The 15,541-nt window shown below is 49.9% G+C and overlaps 1 protein-coding gene across 1 annotated transcript in view; it reads right to left on the bottom strand.

The window, feature by feature from the left end:
* Positions 1–15,541, bottom strand: part of LOC145337794 (RAS guanyl-releasing protein 1-like) — a 115,549-nt gene that overhangs the window by 28,464 nt on the left and 71,544 nt on the right. The window contains exons 3-4 of the mRNA XM_080182636.1: positions 7,155–7,260; positions 2,606–2,668 (exon numbers count right to left, since the gene is read on the bottom strand). Coding sequence (XP_080038762.1) covers positions 2,606–2,668; positions 7,155–7,260 — 169 coding nt within the window. The remainder of the gene's footprint in view (positions 1–2,605; positions 2,669–7,154; positions 7,261–15,541) is intronic.

The raw sequence follows: 15,541 nt of genomic DNA, 5'->3' as shown, positions 1-15,541 counted from the left end.
CTCCACACAGTGACCCCAGGCGGGAATCGAACCCAGGTCCCCGGCACTGTGAAGCAGCAGTGCCAACCACTGTGCCACCCTGATATTGTCCATCCCCAGTCGCCTTTGAACTGGGTATCTCATTGGGCCATCTCAGAGGGCGGTTAAGAGTTAAACACATCGCTGTGACTCTGGAGTAGGCCAGACCGGGTAAGGACGGCAGATTTCCTTCCCGAAAAGGGACATTAGTGACCCAGATTCGTCCATAACCTCTTAGGAATGGGTTATGTTTGGCCAGGAATGAAACTTTAACCTATCCAACAACCCCAGGACTTTCCAAGACACTGGTTGCCGCCATCAAAATGCCTTTTGAAGGGGAATCCCTGTTGGAATATCGGAAAAGCAGCATGGCTGGAATGTGGTTGACTCTCAACTGCCCTCTGAAACGGCCTAGCAAGCCACTCAGTTCCAGGGCGACTCAGGACGGGCAATAAATGCTGGCCCGGCCAACGACACCAGCGTCCCATGAATGAATTAAAAAGAAAACTTTGCACAGCGCGATCCCACCACTTAACGATCTGATAATCTCTTCTTGGCCTTGGCGGAGAATTGACGATTGGATAGGGCAACTGGGAAGGTCGGGATTCTCCTTTCCTCCCATTCTTGCCCTCTCCCTTCCCCTGTCATCTCCTGAACTGGTGGGCAATGATGCTCCCACACCCTCAGGCGCCTCTTAAGTGTGCCACTCATCACCCTACGAGGCATGGCATTGGGGTAGTGATGGAACCAATGTAATAGTTTATTTAATTACATGGTAATATATATATATACAAATCGATTTGTAGGAAAATGTAACTGCTTTGAGTAAGTTTGTGGATGACACAAAGGTTGGTGGATTTGCAGATAACGATGAGGAAAATCAGAGGATACAGCAGGATATAGATCAGTTGGAGGCTTGGGCAGAGAGATGGCAGATGGAGTTTAATCCGGACAAGTGGGAGGTAAATATTTTGGAAGGTCTAATACAGATAGGAAATATACAATAAATGGCAGAACCCTTAAGAGTGTTGATAGGCAGAGGGATCTGGGCGTACAGGTACACAGGTCACTGAAAGTGGCAACGCAAGTGGAGAAGGTCGTCAAGAAGGCATACGGCATGCTTGCCTTCATCGGCGGGACACTGAGTTTAAAAATTGGCAAGTCATGTTGCAGCTTTATAGAACCTTAGTTAGGCCGCACTTGGAATATAGTGTTCAATTCTGGTCACCACACTACCAGCAGGAGGCTTTGGAGAGGGTACGGAAAAGATTTACCAGGATGTTGCCTGGTATGGAGGGCATTAGCGATGAGGAGAGGTTGGAGAAACTTGGTTTGTTCTCACTGGGACGAGGGAGGTTGAGGGGAGACCCGATAGAAGTCTACAAGATTAACAGAGGCACGGACAGAGTGGATAGTCAGAAGCTTTTTCCCAGGGTGGGGGAGTCAATTACTAGGGGGGTCACAGGGTTTATGGTGCGAGGGGCAAGGTTTGAAGGAGATGTACAAGGCAATTTTTTTACACAGAGGGTGGTGGGTGCCTGGAACTCTCTGCCAGGGGGAGGTAGTGGAAGCGGATACGATAGTGAGTTTTAAGGGGTGTCTTGAATAGGATGGGAATAGAGGGATACCCGGAAGGGTAGGGAGTTTTAGTTCCATCCGGCAGCACGGTCGGTGCAGGCTTGGAGGGGCTGAAGGGCCTGTTCCTATGCTGTATTTTTTCTTTGATCTTTGCGCGCACACCCACATGGGTCAAGGGTTAGCGCTCCGATACTGGGCACGATCACTAAACGTCCTGAGGCGTTTCTCGCCCAGTGAAGTGCCTTTTGAAGCGTGGTCACTGTTCGAAGGCAGGGAAAATGGCGACCAGCGCGCGCACAGCAAGATCCCACAAACAGGCACGTGACGTTGGTCGGATTACCCGTTTCGGTGAGGGAGGAATGTTGGCTCGGACATGGAGGGGGAAGAATTCCCTGGCTCTTCCTTCAAATAGCGGGATCTTTAAGGCGGTGGGGGAGGGGGGGGTTCTCAGTTTGAGGTCTTACCCCAAGGCATGTCCAACAGTGCTGCACCCCCACCCCCCCCCCCAACCCCAGTAGTGCCCTGGAGTGCCAGCCTGGGCCGCACTGACCTAAGGATGCAACCCGGGAGTGCCCACGGCCTGTGGGACTGACCACCGCAGGGAAATCGGCAGCCAATGTGCGCACAGCAAGATCCCACAAACAGCAATGTGATGATGACCAGATTACCCGTTTCGGTGATGTTTGGTGAGGGAGGAATGTTGGCTCAGACATGGAGGCGGGGGGGAAATTCTCTGGCTCTTCCTTCAAGCCAGGAGGGAGGGAGGGAGGGAGGGAGGGGCGGAGGTGGTGGGGTTGCACTTACCCACCCCACCATCGGAGCCGCGGCCTCACACTTAGTAACGGAGGTCCCCGAGGGAGGCTGCAGCCTCGAGGGGGAGGCGGGTTGTGAGGTAAAGGAGCCTCAGATTGAATCTATCATCCCAAAGCTACTGTGATTGGGGGGGGGGGGGGAGGGTGGGGAGGGAGACACACACACACACACACACACACACACACACACACGGTACCTCACAAAATGGCAGATCTTTGCTCGGAGCTGGCTGTGCTTTTCCTCAGACGCGTCTTGGTAAGTGGCTCGAAGTTAAGGATCACTGCAGGAGGCTGTTCGGCCCATTACGTCCATGCTGCTAGCTCTTCCCTCGCTAGCTGGCACCTTCAATCCCTGTCCTTTCCCTGAGCTCTCACGCATTCCTCGTTTACACAGGAGCAGGAGTGGGCCATTTGGCCCTTCGAGCCCTGTTCTATCCTTCATTTGGAACATGGCTGATTATCCAATTCAATATCCTGATGCCCCCCTCCTTCCCCCTGGAGGCCTTTAGCCCCAGGGGCAAAATCTTCATTTCTTCCTGGAACCGGGCAGCTTGCCTTCTGCCCGAAAAGCTGCTCGGATTGTTTGAGCCTCTCGGTTGCTGTAAAGGGGACACAAGTTTCTTCACAAAATCCCTTTATTCCTTTGATCCAACACCACTCACCGTTCTCCACAGAGCCACCTGTGGCCCAGTGACTTCCATTGAATAATCGATACTTAACTCGGACAGTTCACCCATTCCTAACTCCGCTGACCCTCTCTCCTCCATAATTTGCTAGCGAGAGAACCCTACAGTGCAGAAAGAGGCCATTCGGCCCATCGAGTCTGCACTGACCACAATCCCACCCAGGCCCTACCCCCGTATCCCCACATATTTTACCCACTAATTCCTCTAACCTAAGCATCCTAGTACACTAAGGGGCAATTTTAGCATGGCCCAATCACACATCTTTGGACTGTGGGAGGAAACCGGAGCACCCGGAGGAAACCCACGCAGACACGGGGAGAATGTGCAAACTCCACACGGACAGCGACCTGAGGCCGGGAATCGAACCCAGGACCCTGGGGCTGTGAAGCAGCAGTGCTAACCCACAGTGCCACCGTGCCAATGGGTCCATTGGCACCAGCCAATCTTCAAGGATGAACGCATCGATCTCACGCCCCAGAGCTAGGGGGGGGAAACCTCGCTGCCAAGGCGTCCCCCATTTATAAACTTCTCCCCTGAAAGCCCCTATTCAAAGATTTAGTGGCAACAATTACCTCGAGCTCTCTACTCTGAGAGATAAGAGCTTCTGTCTCCAACTGAGCATCAAAATTCTCTGTACACTCCAGCCATCTGGAATCTTGCCCTGTAACTGCACTGACAACCACCATGATCTATGATCTAATCCACCCTCCGTTTAATTTTAGTTCATTTCTGGAAGAGAACCAAGAATAGTACAGCACAGGGACAGGCCCTTCGGCCCACCAAGCCTGTACCAACACAGACGCCTCTCTAACCTAATATATTCTTGCCTCTACGCAGTTCGTATCCCTCTATCCCCAGCCCATTCATGTATCTATCTAGATATCTCCAGAACGTTGTTATATAATATGCTTCCATTGCCACCCCCGGCAGCGCATAAAAATGTTAAAATTTATCTAGTAGGCGTACATTCACACTGCAATGAAGTTACTGTGAAAATCCCCATTCACCACCCTCCTTGTGTAAAGCTTGCCTCTTACATCTCTTTTAAACTTAGCCCCCTCACACTCTGCGCCCAATGTGGAGATGCCGGCGTTGGGCTGGGCTGGGTTCCGTAAGAAGTCTTACAAACACCAGGTTAAAGTCCAGCAGGTTTATTTGGAATCACGAGCTTTCGGAGCACCGCTCCTTCCTCAGGTGAGTGGCCTTGATTATGCTGGCTGCTTTTCCGAGGAAGTGCAGACAGAGTCAACGGATGGGAGGCTGGTTTGAGTTATGGTTATGTTTTAAACTGCCTCCTTCAATTCAAGGTAAAATGGTGTCGTTTATTTATTTTATTTATTAGTGTCAAAAGTAGGCTTGCATTAACACTGCAATGAAGTTACTGTGAAATTCCCCTAGTCGCCACACTCCGGCGCCTGTTCGGGTACACTGAGGGAGAATTTAGCATGGCCAATGCACCCTAACCAGCAGATCTTCCAAACTGTGGGAGGAAGCCGGAGCACCTGGAGGAAACCCACACAGACACAGGGAGAATGTGCAAACTCCATCCAGACAGTGACCCGAGAACAGGGGATGTGACCCCTTACAAAATGTGCATGGAGACAATCCCACGTGGAGACAGAAGCTCACATTGACCATTAATGAAAGCAAGGTTAATGAGGTGGCACAGTAGCACAGTGGTTAGCACTGCTGCTTCACAGCTCCAGGGTCCTGGGTCGATTCCTGGCTCGGGTCACTGACTGTGTGGAGTTTGCACATTCTCCTCGTGTCTGCGTGGGTTTCTTCCGGGTGCTCCGGTTTCCTCCCACAGTCCAAAGATGTGCGGGTTCGGCTGATTGGCCATGCTAAGATATTGCCCCTTAGTGTCCAGGGATGTGTAGGTTAGAGGGATTAGTGGGTGTAATGTGTAGGGATATGGGGGTAGGGCCTGGGTGGGATTGTGTTCGGTGCAGACCCAATGGGCCGAAGGGCCTCTTTCTGCACTGTAGGGTTTCTATGACCTATAAAGGTACAAGTTTGAACCACCTGGCCTCAAACGAGGAGGGACACAGACTTGCAGACTGACTCTCAGGGTTAGACTTTCACTAACAAGGAGGGTATGCATCAGTTGCCTCCTCCTTTGAAGGAACTGTCACCTTACTTTCCTAATTTTCGATTTGAATTTCTGTTTCCATAGCGAGTGGGTCACATGTCCCTGCGCACATTTTGTGAGGCGTCACATCCCCCTTTCCAGACTACTCCATTTTACCTTGAATTAAAGAAGACAGTTTAAAACATAACCATCTACTAAGATCTAGTATTCGTAACAGTAATGAGCTATGGTGACCAGGGGGTGTCAAGACAGACTGCTTACAAGGTTGTTCTCTGGAATATTGTCCTCATACTAAAAGCAATTAGGCTCTTAGCCCTCACTCCTCACACCGTATCAAGCCCCTGCTCCATCTCCCATGGCCCTTCACACCCTCCATACCGAGGGAAGGATGTGCTAGCCTTGGAGGGGGGTCCAGAGGAGGTTCACAAGAATGATTCCAGAATGAAGGGTTTGTTATATGAGGAGCGGTTGAGGAGTCAGGGTCTATAATCGATGGAGTTTCGAAGGACGAGGGGGGATCTAATTGAAACTTACTGAGAGGCCTGGATAGAGTGGATAGAAGGGCGGCACGGTAGCACAGTGGTTAGCACTGCTGGTTCACAGCTCCAGGGGCCCGGGTTCGATTCCCGGCTCGGGTCACTGTCTGTGTGGAGTTTGCACATTCTCCCCGTGTCTGCGTGGGTTTCCTCCGGGTACTCCGGTTTCCTCCCACAGTCCAAAGATGTGCGGGTTAGGTTGCTAAAATTGCCTCTTAGTGTCCTGAGATGTGTAAATTAGAGGGAATTAATGGGTAAATATATATAGGGATATGGGGGTAGGGATTGGGTGGGATGGTGGTTGGTGCTGACTCAATGGGCCAAATGGCCTCTTTCAGCACTGTAGGATTTCTACGATTCTATGAGTGGACTTGGAGAGGACGTTTCCACAACCTCAGAGTGAAGGGGACGCGCCTTTAAAACAGAGATGAGGAAGTTCTTCACCAGAGAGTGGGAATCTGTGGGACTCTTTGCCACAGGGACCTGTGGAGGCCAGGTCGTTGAGTGTCTTTAAGACAGAGATAGCTCGGTTCTTGCTCAATAAGGGGATCAGGGATTATGGAGAGAAGGCAGGAGGATGGGGACGAGAATCATATCAGCCATGATTGAATGGCGGAGCAGACTCGATGGGCCGAATGGCCTAAAACTGCTCCTATATCTTATGGTCTTACAGTACTAAGTCAAGTTAATTCATATCCAAGCCATTTCTCATAATTCCTCACACTCTCTGTGCCAGCTGAATGCCAAATCATGTCCTCACCCACACCCTGTGGTCCCTCACACTCTCTGTGCCAACTCAATGCCAATTTATATGATTATACTTACTAGAGTTTAGAATCATAGAACCCTACAGTGCAGAAAGAGGCCCTTCGGCCCATCGAGTCTGCACCGAACACAATCCCACCCAGGCCCTACCCCCATATCCCTACATATTATACCCACTAATCCCTTTAACCTACGCATCCCTGGACACTAAGGGGCAATTTTTTAGCATGGCCAATCAACCTAACCCGCACATCTTTGGACTGTGGGAGGAAACTGGAGCACCCGGAGGAAACCCACGCAGACATGGGGAGAATGTGCAAACTCCACACAGACAGTGACCCGAGGCCGGGAATCGAACCCAGGACCCTGGAGCTGTGAAGCAGCAGCGCTAACCCACTGTGCTACTGGAGTGAGGGGATCTCTAATCTTAAGGTTCTTCCCTGTTGTTCTGGACTCCCCCCGTCCGCCCACCAGAGGCAAGTATCTTCCTCTCAATCCCCACGAATCCGTTAATCATCTTAAACGCCTCTATTCGATTCCCGTTTCAGCCAGAACTCAGGCCTGGCCATCCACCGTTAAGATGGAAATCTCAACTCGAGGAGAGATGTTCGCCAACCCGCGCAGCGCCGTGGGCCCTCAGCCGTTAGCGGCGGCCGGGAAAGGATATAACACCAGGAGCTTGTGCGCGAATTCTGCTGACGGGATGATCCAGTTGTGCATCATGAGTGTGACGTTCACCGTTTCGCCGCTGCAGCGAAGGCTCCCATCCGCGTCTGGGGAGGAGAAGGAGAGAGAGAGGAGGTCAAAACGGGCCAAGCAGTCCGCAAAGCCTACAGCACAGGAACAGGCCATTCGGCCCAACACACACCTCCTCCCATTCTACATCACCTCATCCTCTCAGGCTGCGAGTGTTCCCTTTCGTAGTCACCCTACTCGTTTCTTGTTTCCTTGGTTTGTCCCTCCTGCCCCCCCCTGCGCTGGGTCACTTGCTCCTGAGTGTTGCTCCAGACTGTTCTGTTATTAACACGTTCTGCTTTCTGCTGCTATTTGTACTTCCTCAATCCTTAATGGCACCATTAACACCCTCCTTGGACTTGTGCTCTTGAGACCTTGTCCATCCCTCCTTAGCTCCGACCTTCGCCTGACCTTCCACTCAGCCCCAATAGCAACACCCCTGCGCCCCTAACTGTATATGATCCCCCCATCCCCCGCGCCCCCAACACACCCAACTATATATATAATCCCCCCCACCCCCTGCGCCCCAACTGTATATAATCCCCATCACGCCCCAGCCCCCCCTACTATATATAATCCATTAAATTTCTCCCACTTGACAGAAGTCAAATTATGGGGGCAGTTTTCCTATCCTGCCCGCCACAGGAATCGTAGCGAGTTGGGGGGTTGGGTGTTGGGGGTGGGGAGGAGGTGGTGGGGGGTAGTCCGTGCAAACGTCCATTGGTCTCAGCTGGGATATTCTGGTTTTGGAACGTGCACAGCCAGGAAATCCCACCCTTAGAATCCCTACAGCGCAGAAGGTGGCCATTCAGCCCATCAGGCCTGCAGTACTATCAATCCCACCCAGGGCCAAACTCCATGTATTTTCATTGCTAATCCCCCTGACACTAAGGGGCAATTTAGCATGGCCAATCCACCTGACCTGCACATCTTTGGACACTAAGGGACAATTTAGCATGGCCAATCCACCTAACCTACACATCTTTGGACACTAAGGGACAATTTAGCATGGCCAATCCACCTAACCTGCACATCTTTGGACACTAAGGGACAATTTAGCATGGCCAATCCACCTAACCTGCACATCTTTGGACACTAAGGGACAATTTAGCATGGCCAATCCACCTAACCTACACATCTTTGGACACGAAGGGACAATTTAGCATGGCCAATCCACCTAACTTGCACATCTTTGGACACTAAGGGACAATTTAGCATGGCCAATCCACCTAACCTACACATCTTTGGACACTAAGGGACAATTTAGCATAGCCAATCCACCTAACCTACACATCTTTGGACACTAAGGGACAATTTAGCATGGCCAATCCACCTAACCTACACATCTTTGGACACTAAGGGACAATTTAGCATGGCCAATCCACCTAACTTGCACATCTTTGGACACTAAGGGACAATTTAGCATGGCCAATCCACCTAACCTGCACATCTTTGGACACTAAGGGACAATTTAGCATGGCCAATCCACCTAACTTGCACATCTTTGGACACTAAGGGACAATTTAGCATGGCCAATCCACCTAACCTACACATCTTTGGACACTAAGGGACAATTTAGCATGGCCAATCCACCTAACCTACACATCTTTGGACACTAAGGGACAATTTAGCATGGCCAATCCACCTAACCTACACATCTTTGGACACTAAGGGGCAATTTAGCATGGCCAAGCTGCATATCTTTCAGCTTGTGGGAGGAAACCGGAGCACCCAGAGGAAACCCACGCCGACCCGGAGAGAACGTGCAGAGTCCACACCGATAGTGGCCCGAGCTGGGAATCGAACCCAGGCCCCTGGCGCTGTGAGGCAGCAGTGCTAACAACTGTGCCACCCTAGTCATTCCAGTCACACGGAATTGAACCATTAACTCTGATTCTTTCTCCACAGATGCTGCCAGACCTGCTGTGTTTATATCTTTCTAGTCCTTTCTCCCTCATACAGTCATCCACAGTCAATGTAAAAGCGTCTACGATCCCCTCTCCTTCTGCTGGCAATCTGCTCTTATTTTCCCTCATTCTTTCATCGGATGTGGGTGTTGCTGGCTGGGCCAACATTTATTGCCCGTCCCTTGTTTTGAAGTTAAATTGTTAACGTTTATTTATTAGTGTCACAAGTTGGCTTACATTAACACTGCAATGAAGTTACTGTGAAAATCCTCTAGTCGCCACACTCCGGCACCTGTTCGGGTTACACTGAGGGAGAATTTAGCACGGCTAATGCACCCTAACCAGCTCGTCTTTCAGGCTGTGGGAGGAAACCCACGCGGACACGGGGAGAATGTGCAGATTCCGCACAGACAGTGACCCAAGTCGGGAATCGAACCCTCATTGCTGGTGCTGTGAGGCCGCAGTGCTGACCACTGTGCCACCCCTGATGGCTGACCCTCCTCCAGTGAGCGGAGTGACTGCCTGTTCCCCCCTCTATCCGAGGGGGTAAAGTCGGAACGAGGGCGTGTTCCGGCTGAGTTTCTCTTTCAGTTTTTGCAATTTCAGCCTCTGACCTGAGCAACTACACCCGCCCCCCCCCACCCCCGCCTCACCTCAGCGGGAGTGGGACCAATCGGAAAAAGCTAATACATCTAGAATTTGATTAGATTTGATTTATTATTGCCACGTGTATTGGGATGCCATGAAAAGTATTGTTTCTTGCGTGCTACATAGACAAAGCATACCGTTCATAGAATACATAGGTTAGAAGGAAGGGAAACTTTTCCCCATGCAATTTAAAGCTATGTCCCCTATTACTTGACTTTTCTACTCTAGGAAAGAACACCTGACTATCCATTCTGTCTGTGTCACTCATAATCTTTTAAACTTCTATCTTATTGCAGGAATAATGGTAGGAAGGACTATTACTTACATGGCGAAAAACTGCAGCAGGCGACGGTGCAGAGGGACCTCGGGGTCCTTGTGCACGAGTCGCAAAAACCCAGCTTGCAGGTGCAGCAGGTGGTCAGGAAGGCGAATGGGATGCTGGCCTTCATAGCGAGGGGGATTGAATATAAAAGTAGGGAGGTCTTGCTGCAACTGTATAGGGCACTGGTGAGGCCACAGCTGGAGTACTGTGTGCAGTTTTGGTTGCCGCATTTAGGCAAGGATATTTTGGCCTTGGAGGGAGTGCAGAGGAGGTTTACTAGGCTGATGCCGGAGTTGAGGGGGTTGAGCTATGTGGAGAGGCTGAATAAACTAGGCTTGTACTCGTTAAGAGTTTAGAAGGATGAGGGGGGATCTCATTAAGATGATGAATGGGATGGATAGGATAGAGGTGGAGAGGCTCTTCCCGCTCAGAAAGGACAGTAGGACTAGGGGGCACAGCCTCAAGATAAAGGGGGGGCGGTTTAGAATTGAGTTGAGGAGGAACTTCTTCACTCAAAGGGTGGTGAATCTCTGGAATTCTCTGCCCAATGAAGTGGTGGAGGCTGCCTTGCTAAATATTTTTAAGACGTGGGTAGATAGGTTTTTGATAGGCAAGGGGATTAAGGGTTATGGGGAGAAAGCAGGAAAGTGGAACTGAGCCACGACAGATCAGCCATGATCTTACTGAATGGGGGGGCAGGCTCGAGGGGCTAGATGGCCTACTCCTGCTCCTATTTCTTATGTTCTTATGTTGTTATGTAGGTCGCCCCCTCAACCTCCGTCGTTCCAAACTGAGTTTCTCCAATCTCTCCTCATAGCTAATACTCTTAAGACCAGGCAGCATCCTGGTAAACCTCTTCTGTACCCTCTCCAAAGCCTCCACATCGTTTGGTAGTACGGTGCCCAGAATTGTACACAGTATTCTCAATGAGGCCTAACTAAAGTTCTGTACAGCTGCAGCATGACCTGCCAATTTTTAAATCAATACCCTGACCGATGAAGGCAAGCATGCTGTATGCCTTCTGCGTTGCCACTTTCAGTGAACAGACGCAAGGCTAAAACTAGAAGATGTCTACACATTAAAAACTTCAAGTGATACGGGGCTGGTGCAGGAAATGGTGCTGAAACAGAATTGAAGAACAAGGAGATTACGCTGAACTTACACTAGTTAGACCTCAGCTTGAATATAGATTTTGATTTGATTTGATTTATTACTGTCACATGTATACAGTGGAAAGTATTGTTTCTTGCGCACTATACAGGCAAAGCATACCGCTCATGGAGAAAGAAAGGAGAGGGTGCAGGATGTAGTGTTACAGTCACAGCTAGGGTGTAGAGAAAGATCAACTTAATGTGAGGTAGGTCCATTCAAAAGCCTGAGAGCAGCAGGGAAGAAGCTGTTCTTGAGTCTTGGGTGGCATGTAGCACAGTGGTTAGCACTGCTACTTCACAGCACCAGGGGCCTGGGTTCGATTCCCAGCTTGGATCACTGTGTGGAGTTTGCACATTCTCCTCGTGTCTGCATGGGTTTCCTCCACATGCTCCAGTTTCCTCCCACAGTCCAAAGATGTGCAGGTTAGGTCGATTAGCCGTGCTAAGATTGTCCCTTGGTGTCCTGAGATGTGTAGGTTAGAGGGATTAGTGGGTAAATATGTAGGGATATGGGGGTAGGGCCTGGCTGGGATTGTGGTCTGTGCAGACTCGATGGGCCGAAGGGCCTCTTTCTGCACTGTAGGGTTTCTCTGAGGTCGGTTGGTGCGTGACCTCAGACTTTTGTATCTTTTCCCCTCTGGAAGAAGGTGGAAGAGAAAATGTCCGGGGTGTGTGGGGTCCTTAATTATGCCGGCTGCTTTTCCTGAGGCAGCGGGAAGTGTAGACAGAGTCAATGGATGGGAGGTTGGTTTGCGTGATGGATTGGGGCTACAGTCACGAGCTTCTGTCACAGACAAATGAGGCTCTGAATCTTGCAGAGGGTGGAAGCGTAGACAGCGTCAATGTGGGGGGGATTTTCCCACGCTACAGGATGGGAGTGGGGGCGTGCACAGATCCGTTGACATCGGGCTGGATTTTCCGGATTTGGGGCGAAAATCCCGCCCGATGGACGGGAGGCCAGTGACAGACCGGTTTTTGTTCACGCCCCTTTGAAGTTTGGGCAGAATGACCTCCTTCTTTGGCAGGTAGGATCAAGGAGAACCCTAAAGCTTTCTATAGGTATGTCAGGAATAAAAGAATGATTAGGGCAAGATTAAGGCCAGTTAGGGACAGTAGTGGGAAGTTGTGCATGGACCCTGAAGAGATAGGAGAGGCGCGAAATGAATATTTTTCGTCTGTATTCACGCAGGAAAAAGTCAATGTAGTCAAGGAGAATACCGCGATACAGGGTTGTAGACTAGAGGGGATTGAGGTACATAAGGAGGGGGTGTTAGCAATTCTTGGAAGTATGAAAATAGATAAGTCCCCTGGGCCAGGTGGGATTTATCTTGGGATTCTCTGGGAGGCTAGGGAGGAGATTGCAGAGCCTTTGGCTTTGATCTTCATGTCATCATTCGCTACAGGTATAGTGCCGGAAGACTGGAGGATAGTAAATGTTGTCCCCTTGTTCAAGAAGGGGAGTAGAGACCATCCTGGAAATTATAGACCGGTGAGCCTTACTTCTGTTGTGGGCAAAGTTTTGGAAAGGATTATAAGAGATAGGATTTATAATAATCTAGAGAGAAATAATTTGATTAGGGATAGTCAACACGGTTTTGTGAAGCGTAGGCCATGCCCCACAAACCTTATTGAGTTCTTTGAGAAGGTGACCAAAGAGGTGGATAAGGGTAAGGCAGTTGATGCAGTGTATATGGATTTCAGTAAAGCGTTTGATAAGGATCCCCATGGTAGGCTACTGCAGAAAATGCAGATGCATGGGACTGAGGGTGACGTAGCAGTTTGGATCAGGAATTGGCTAGCTGATAGAAGACAGAGGGTGGTGGTTGATGGGAAATATTCAACCTGGAGTTCAGTTACAAGTGGTGTATTGCAGGGATCTGTTTTGGGGCCAATGCTGTTTGTCATTTTTATAAATGACCTAGATGAGGGTGTAGAAGGATGGATTAGTAAATTTGCGGATGACACTGAAGTCGGAGGAGTTGTAGACAGTGCGGATGGATATTACAGTTTGCAGAGGGACATAGATAAGCTGCAGAGCTGGGCTGAGAGGTGGCAAATGGACTTTAATGCAGAAAAGTGTGAGGTGATTCACTTTGGAAGGAGTAACAGGATTACAGAGTATTGGGCTAATGGAAAGGCTCTTGGTAGTGTGGATGAGCAGAGAGATCTCGGTGTACATGTGCGTAGATCCCTGAAAGTTGGCACCCAGGTTGATAGGGTTGTTAAGGCAGCGTACAGTGTGTTAGCTTTTATTGGTAGAGGGATTGAGTTTCGGAGCCATGAGGTCATGTTGCAACTGTACAAAACTCTGGTGCGGCCGCACTTGGAGTATTGCGTACAGTTCTGGTTGCCGCATTATAAGAAAGATGTGGAAGCATTGGAAAGACTGCAGATTTACCAGGATGTTGCCTGGTATGGTGGGAAGGTCTGATGAGGAAAGGCTGAGGGACTTGAGGTTGTTTTTGTTAGAGAGAAGGTTAAGAGGTGACCTAATTGAGGCATACAAGATGATCAGACGATTAGATAGGGTGGACAGTGAGAGCCTTTTTCTTTGGATGGTGATGGCTAACACGAGGGGACATAGCTTTAAATTAAGGGGTGGTAATTATAGGACGGATGTCAGGGGTAGGTTCTTTACTCAGAGGGTAGTAAGGGTGTGGAATGTCCTGCCTGCAGTAGTTGTGGACTCGCCAACTTTAAGGGTGTTCAAATGGGCATTGGATAGGCATATGGATAATATTGGAATTGTTTAGGTTAGAGCATCATTAGATTGGTTCCACTGGTCGACGCAACATCGAGGGCCGAAGGGCCTGTACTGCGCTGTAATGTTCTATGTTCTACGTTCTGTGCTTACCTTTCTCCGGTTCTACGAACAAAAGGGAAGTGGGGTGGGGGGGTGCGGATTCTCTCTGTTGACTTCTGGGTATTTAGCAGAATCGGAGCTGGGGCATGTTTGGTTCTTGGAGTTCCCGGAGCTTATCGGAATGTCTAGAAACACGCACGCACATATTCCCGAGTTGGCTGTAAAGCAAGCCCAGGCTGAGTTAACCTTGAGTTAATCTAATATTTGGCAAACACACCAGCACTTTGTTTGAGGAATCGTGCTTATGTCTGCGTTAACTGTCTCAGTGCCAAGCACGTCGAAAGCAAGGTTGGCATTGGGCACACCAAATATCATTGGGGGTTCTTCCCTGGCGGTTAAGGGAGTGTCGCTGTCTCAGATGTATCCTTGGCATCACAAGGTTGCCAACTCTTGTGTTTATCCCAGCAGTATTCACACTAAGTCAATGATGCCTACTAAGTTGGGACCACCTTGATTAGATTATTTGTATGCCCGCAAAGCTCTCCCTATAATGAACTGGGCACTGACTCACCACCCGCTTGACATCCATTCCTCCGCTACCAGGGTACGGAGGTGCCAGACTTAAGTTTAAAGTGTATTTATTGCTGTCCTGAGTAGGCTTACATTAACGCTGCAATGAAGTTACTGTGAAAATCCCCCAGTCGCCACACTCCGGCGCCTGTTCGGGTACACAGAGGGAGAATTTGGCAACACAAACCTAACCAGCACGTCTTTCGGACTGTGGGAGGGAACCCGGAGGAAACCCACGCAGACACGGGGAGAATGTGCAGACTCCATACAGACAGTCACCCAAGCCGGGGATTGAACCCGGGTCCCCTGGCACTGGGAGGCAGCAGTGCTGACCCACTGTGTCACCAACATTGGGAAAATTGGGAATCTGTTGCCGACGGCCGTGACCTCTGGAGACTGAGAGTCTGGAAGGGCTTTGGTAGGGGATGGGAAAAGGCTGAAATCTGAGTGGAGAAGGGGCAGCAAACAGAGGACAATGAACTGTAAGACACAGGAGCAGAATTAGGCCATTCAGCCCATCGAGTCTGCTATCGCCATTCAATCATAGGTGATATGACTCTCATCCCCATTCTCCTTCCTTCTCCCATCACCCTTGATCCCCTTATTGATCAAGAACCTATCCACCTCTGTCGTAAAGACACTCTGTGACCCATGGCAATGAGTTCCACAGATTCACCACCCTCTGGCTGAAGAAATTCCTCTTTATCCCAGTTTTAAAGGAGTGTCCCTTCACTCTGTGGTTGTGTGCCCTCGAGTTCTAGTCTCACCCACTGGTGGAAACATCCTCTCCACATCTACTCTATCTCAGTATTCTATAAGTTTCAATTAGACTCCGCCCCCCCCCACATCCTTCTAAACTCCATCGAGTGTAGACCCAGACTCCTCAAACCGCTCCTCATATGACAAAGCCTGGGATCA

This window comes from Carcharhinus amblyrhynchos, unplaced genomic scaffold (assembly GCF_965287045.1).
Source record: "Carcharhinus amblyrhynchos unplaced genomic scaffold, sCarAmb.v2.hapA scaffold_75, whole genome shotgun sequence".
NCBI lineage: Eukaryota > Metazoa > Chordata > Chondrichthyes > Carcharhiniformes > Carcharhinidae > Carcharhinus > Carcharhinus amblyrhynchos.
Note: the sequence above shows the minus strand (reverse complement) of the source record. Positions and strands in the feature narration are given on the sequence as shown.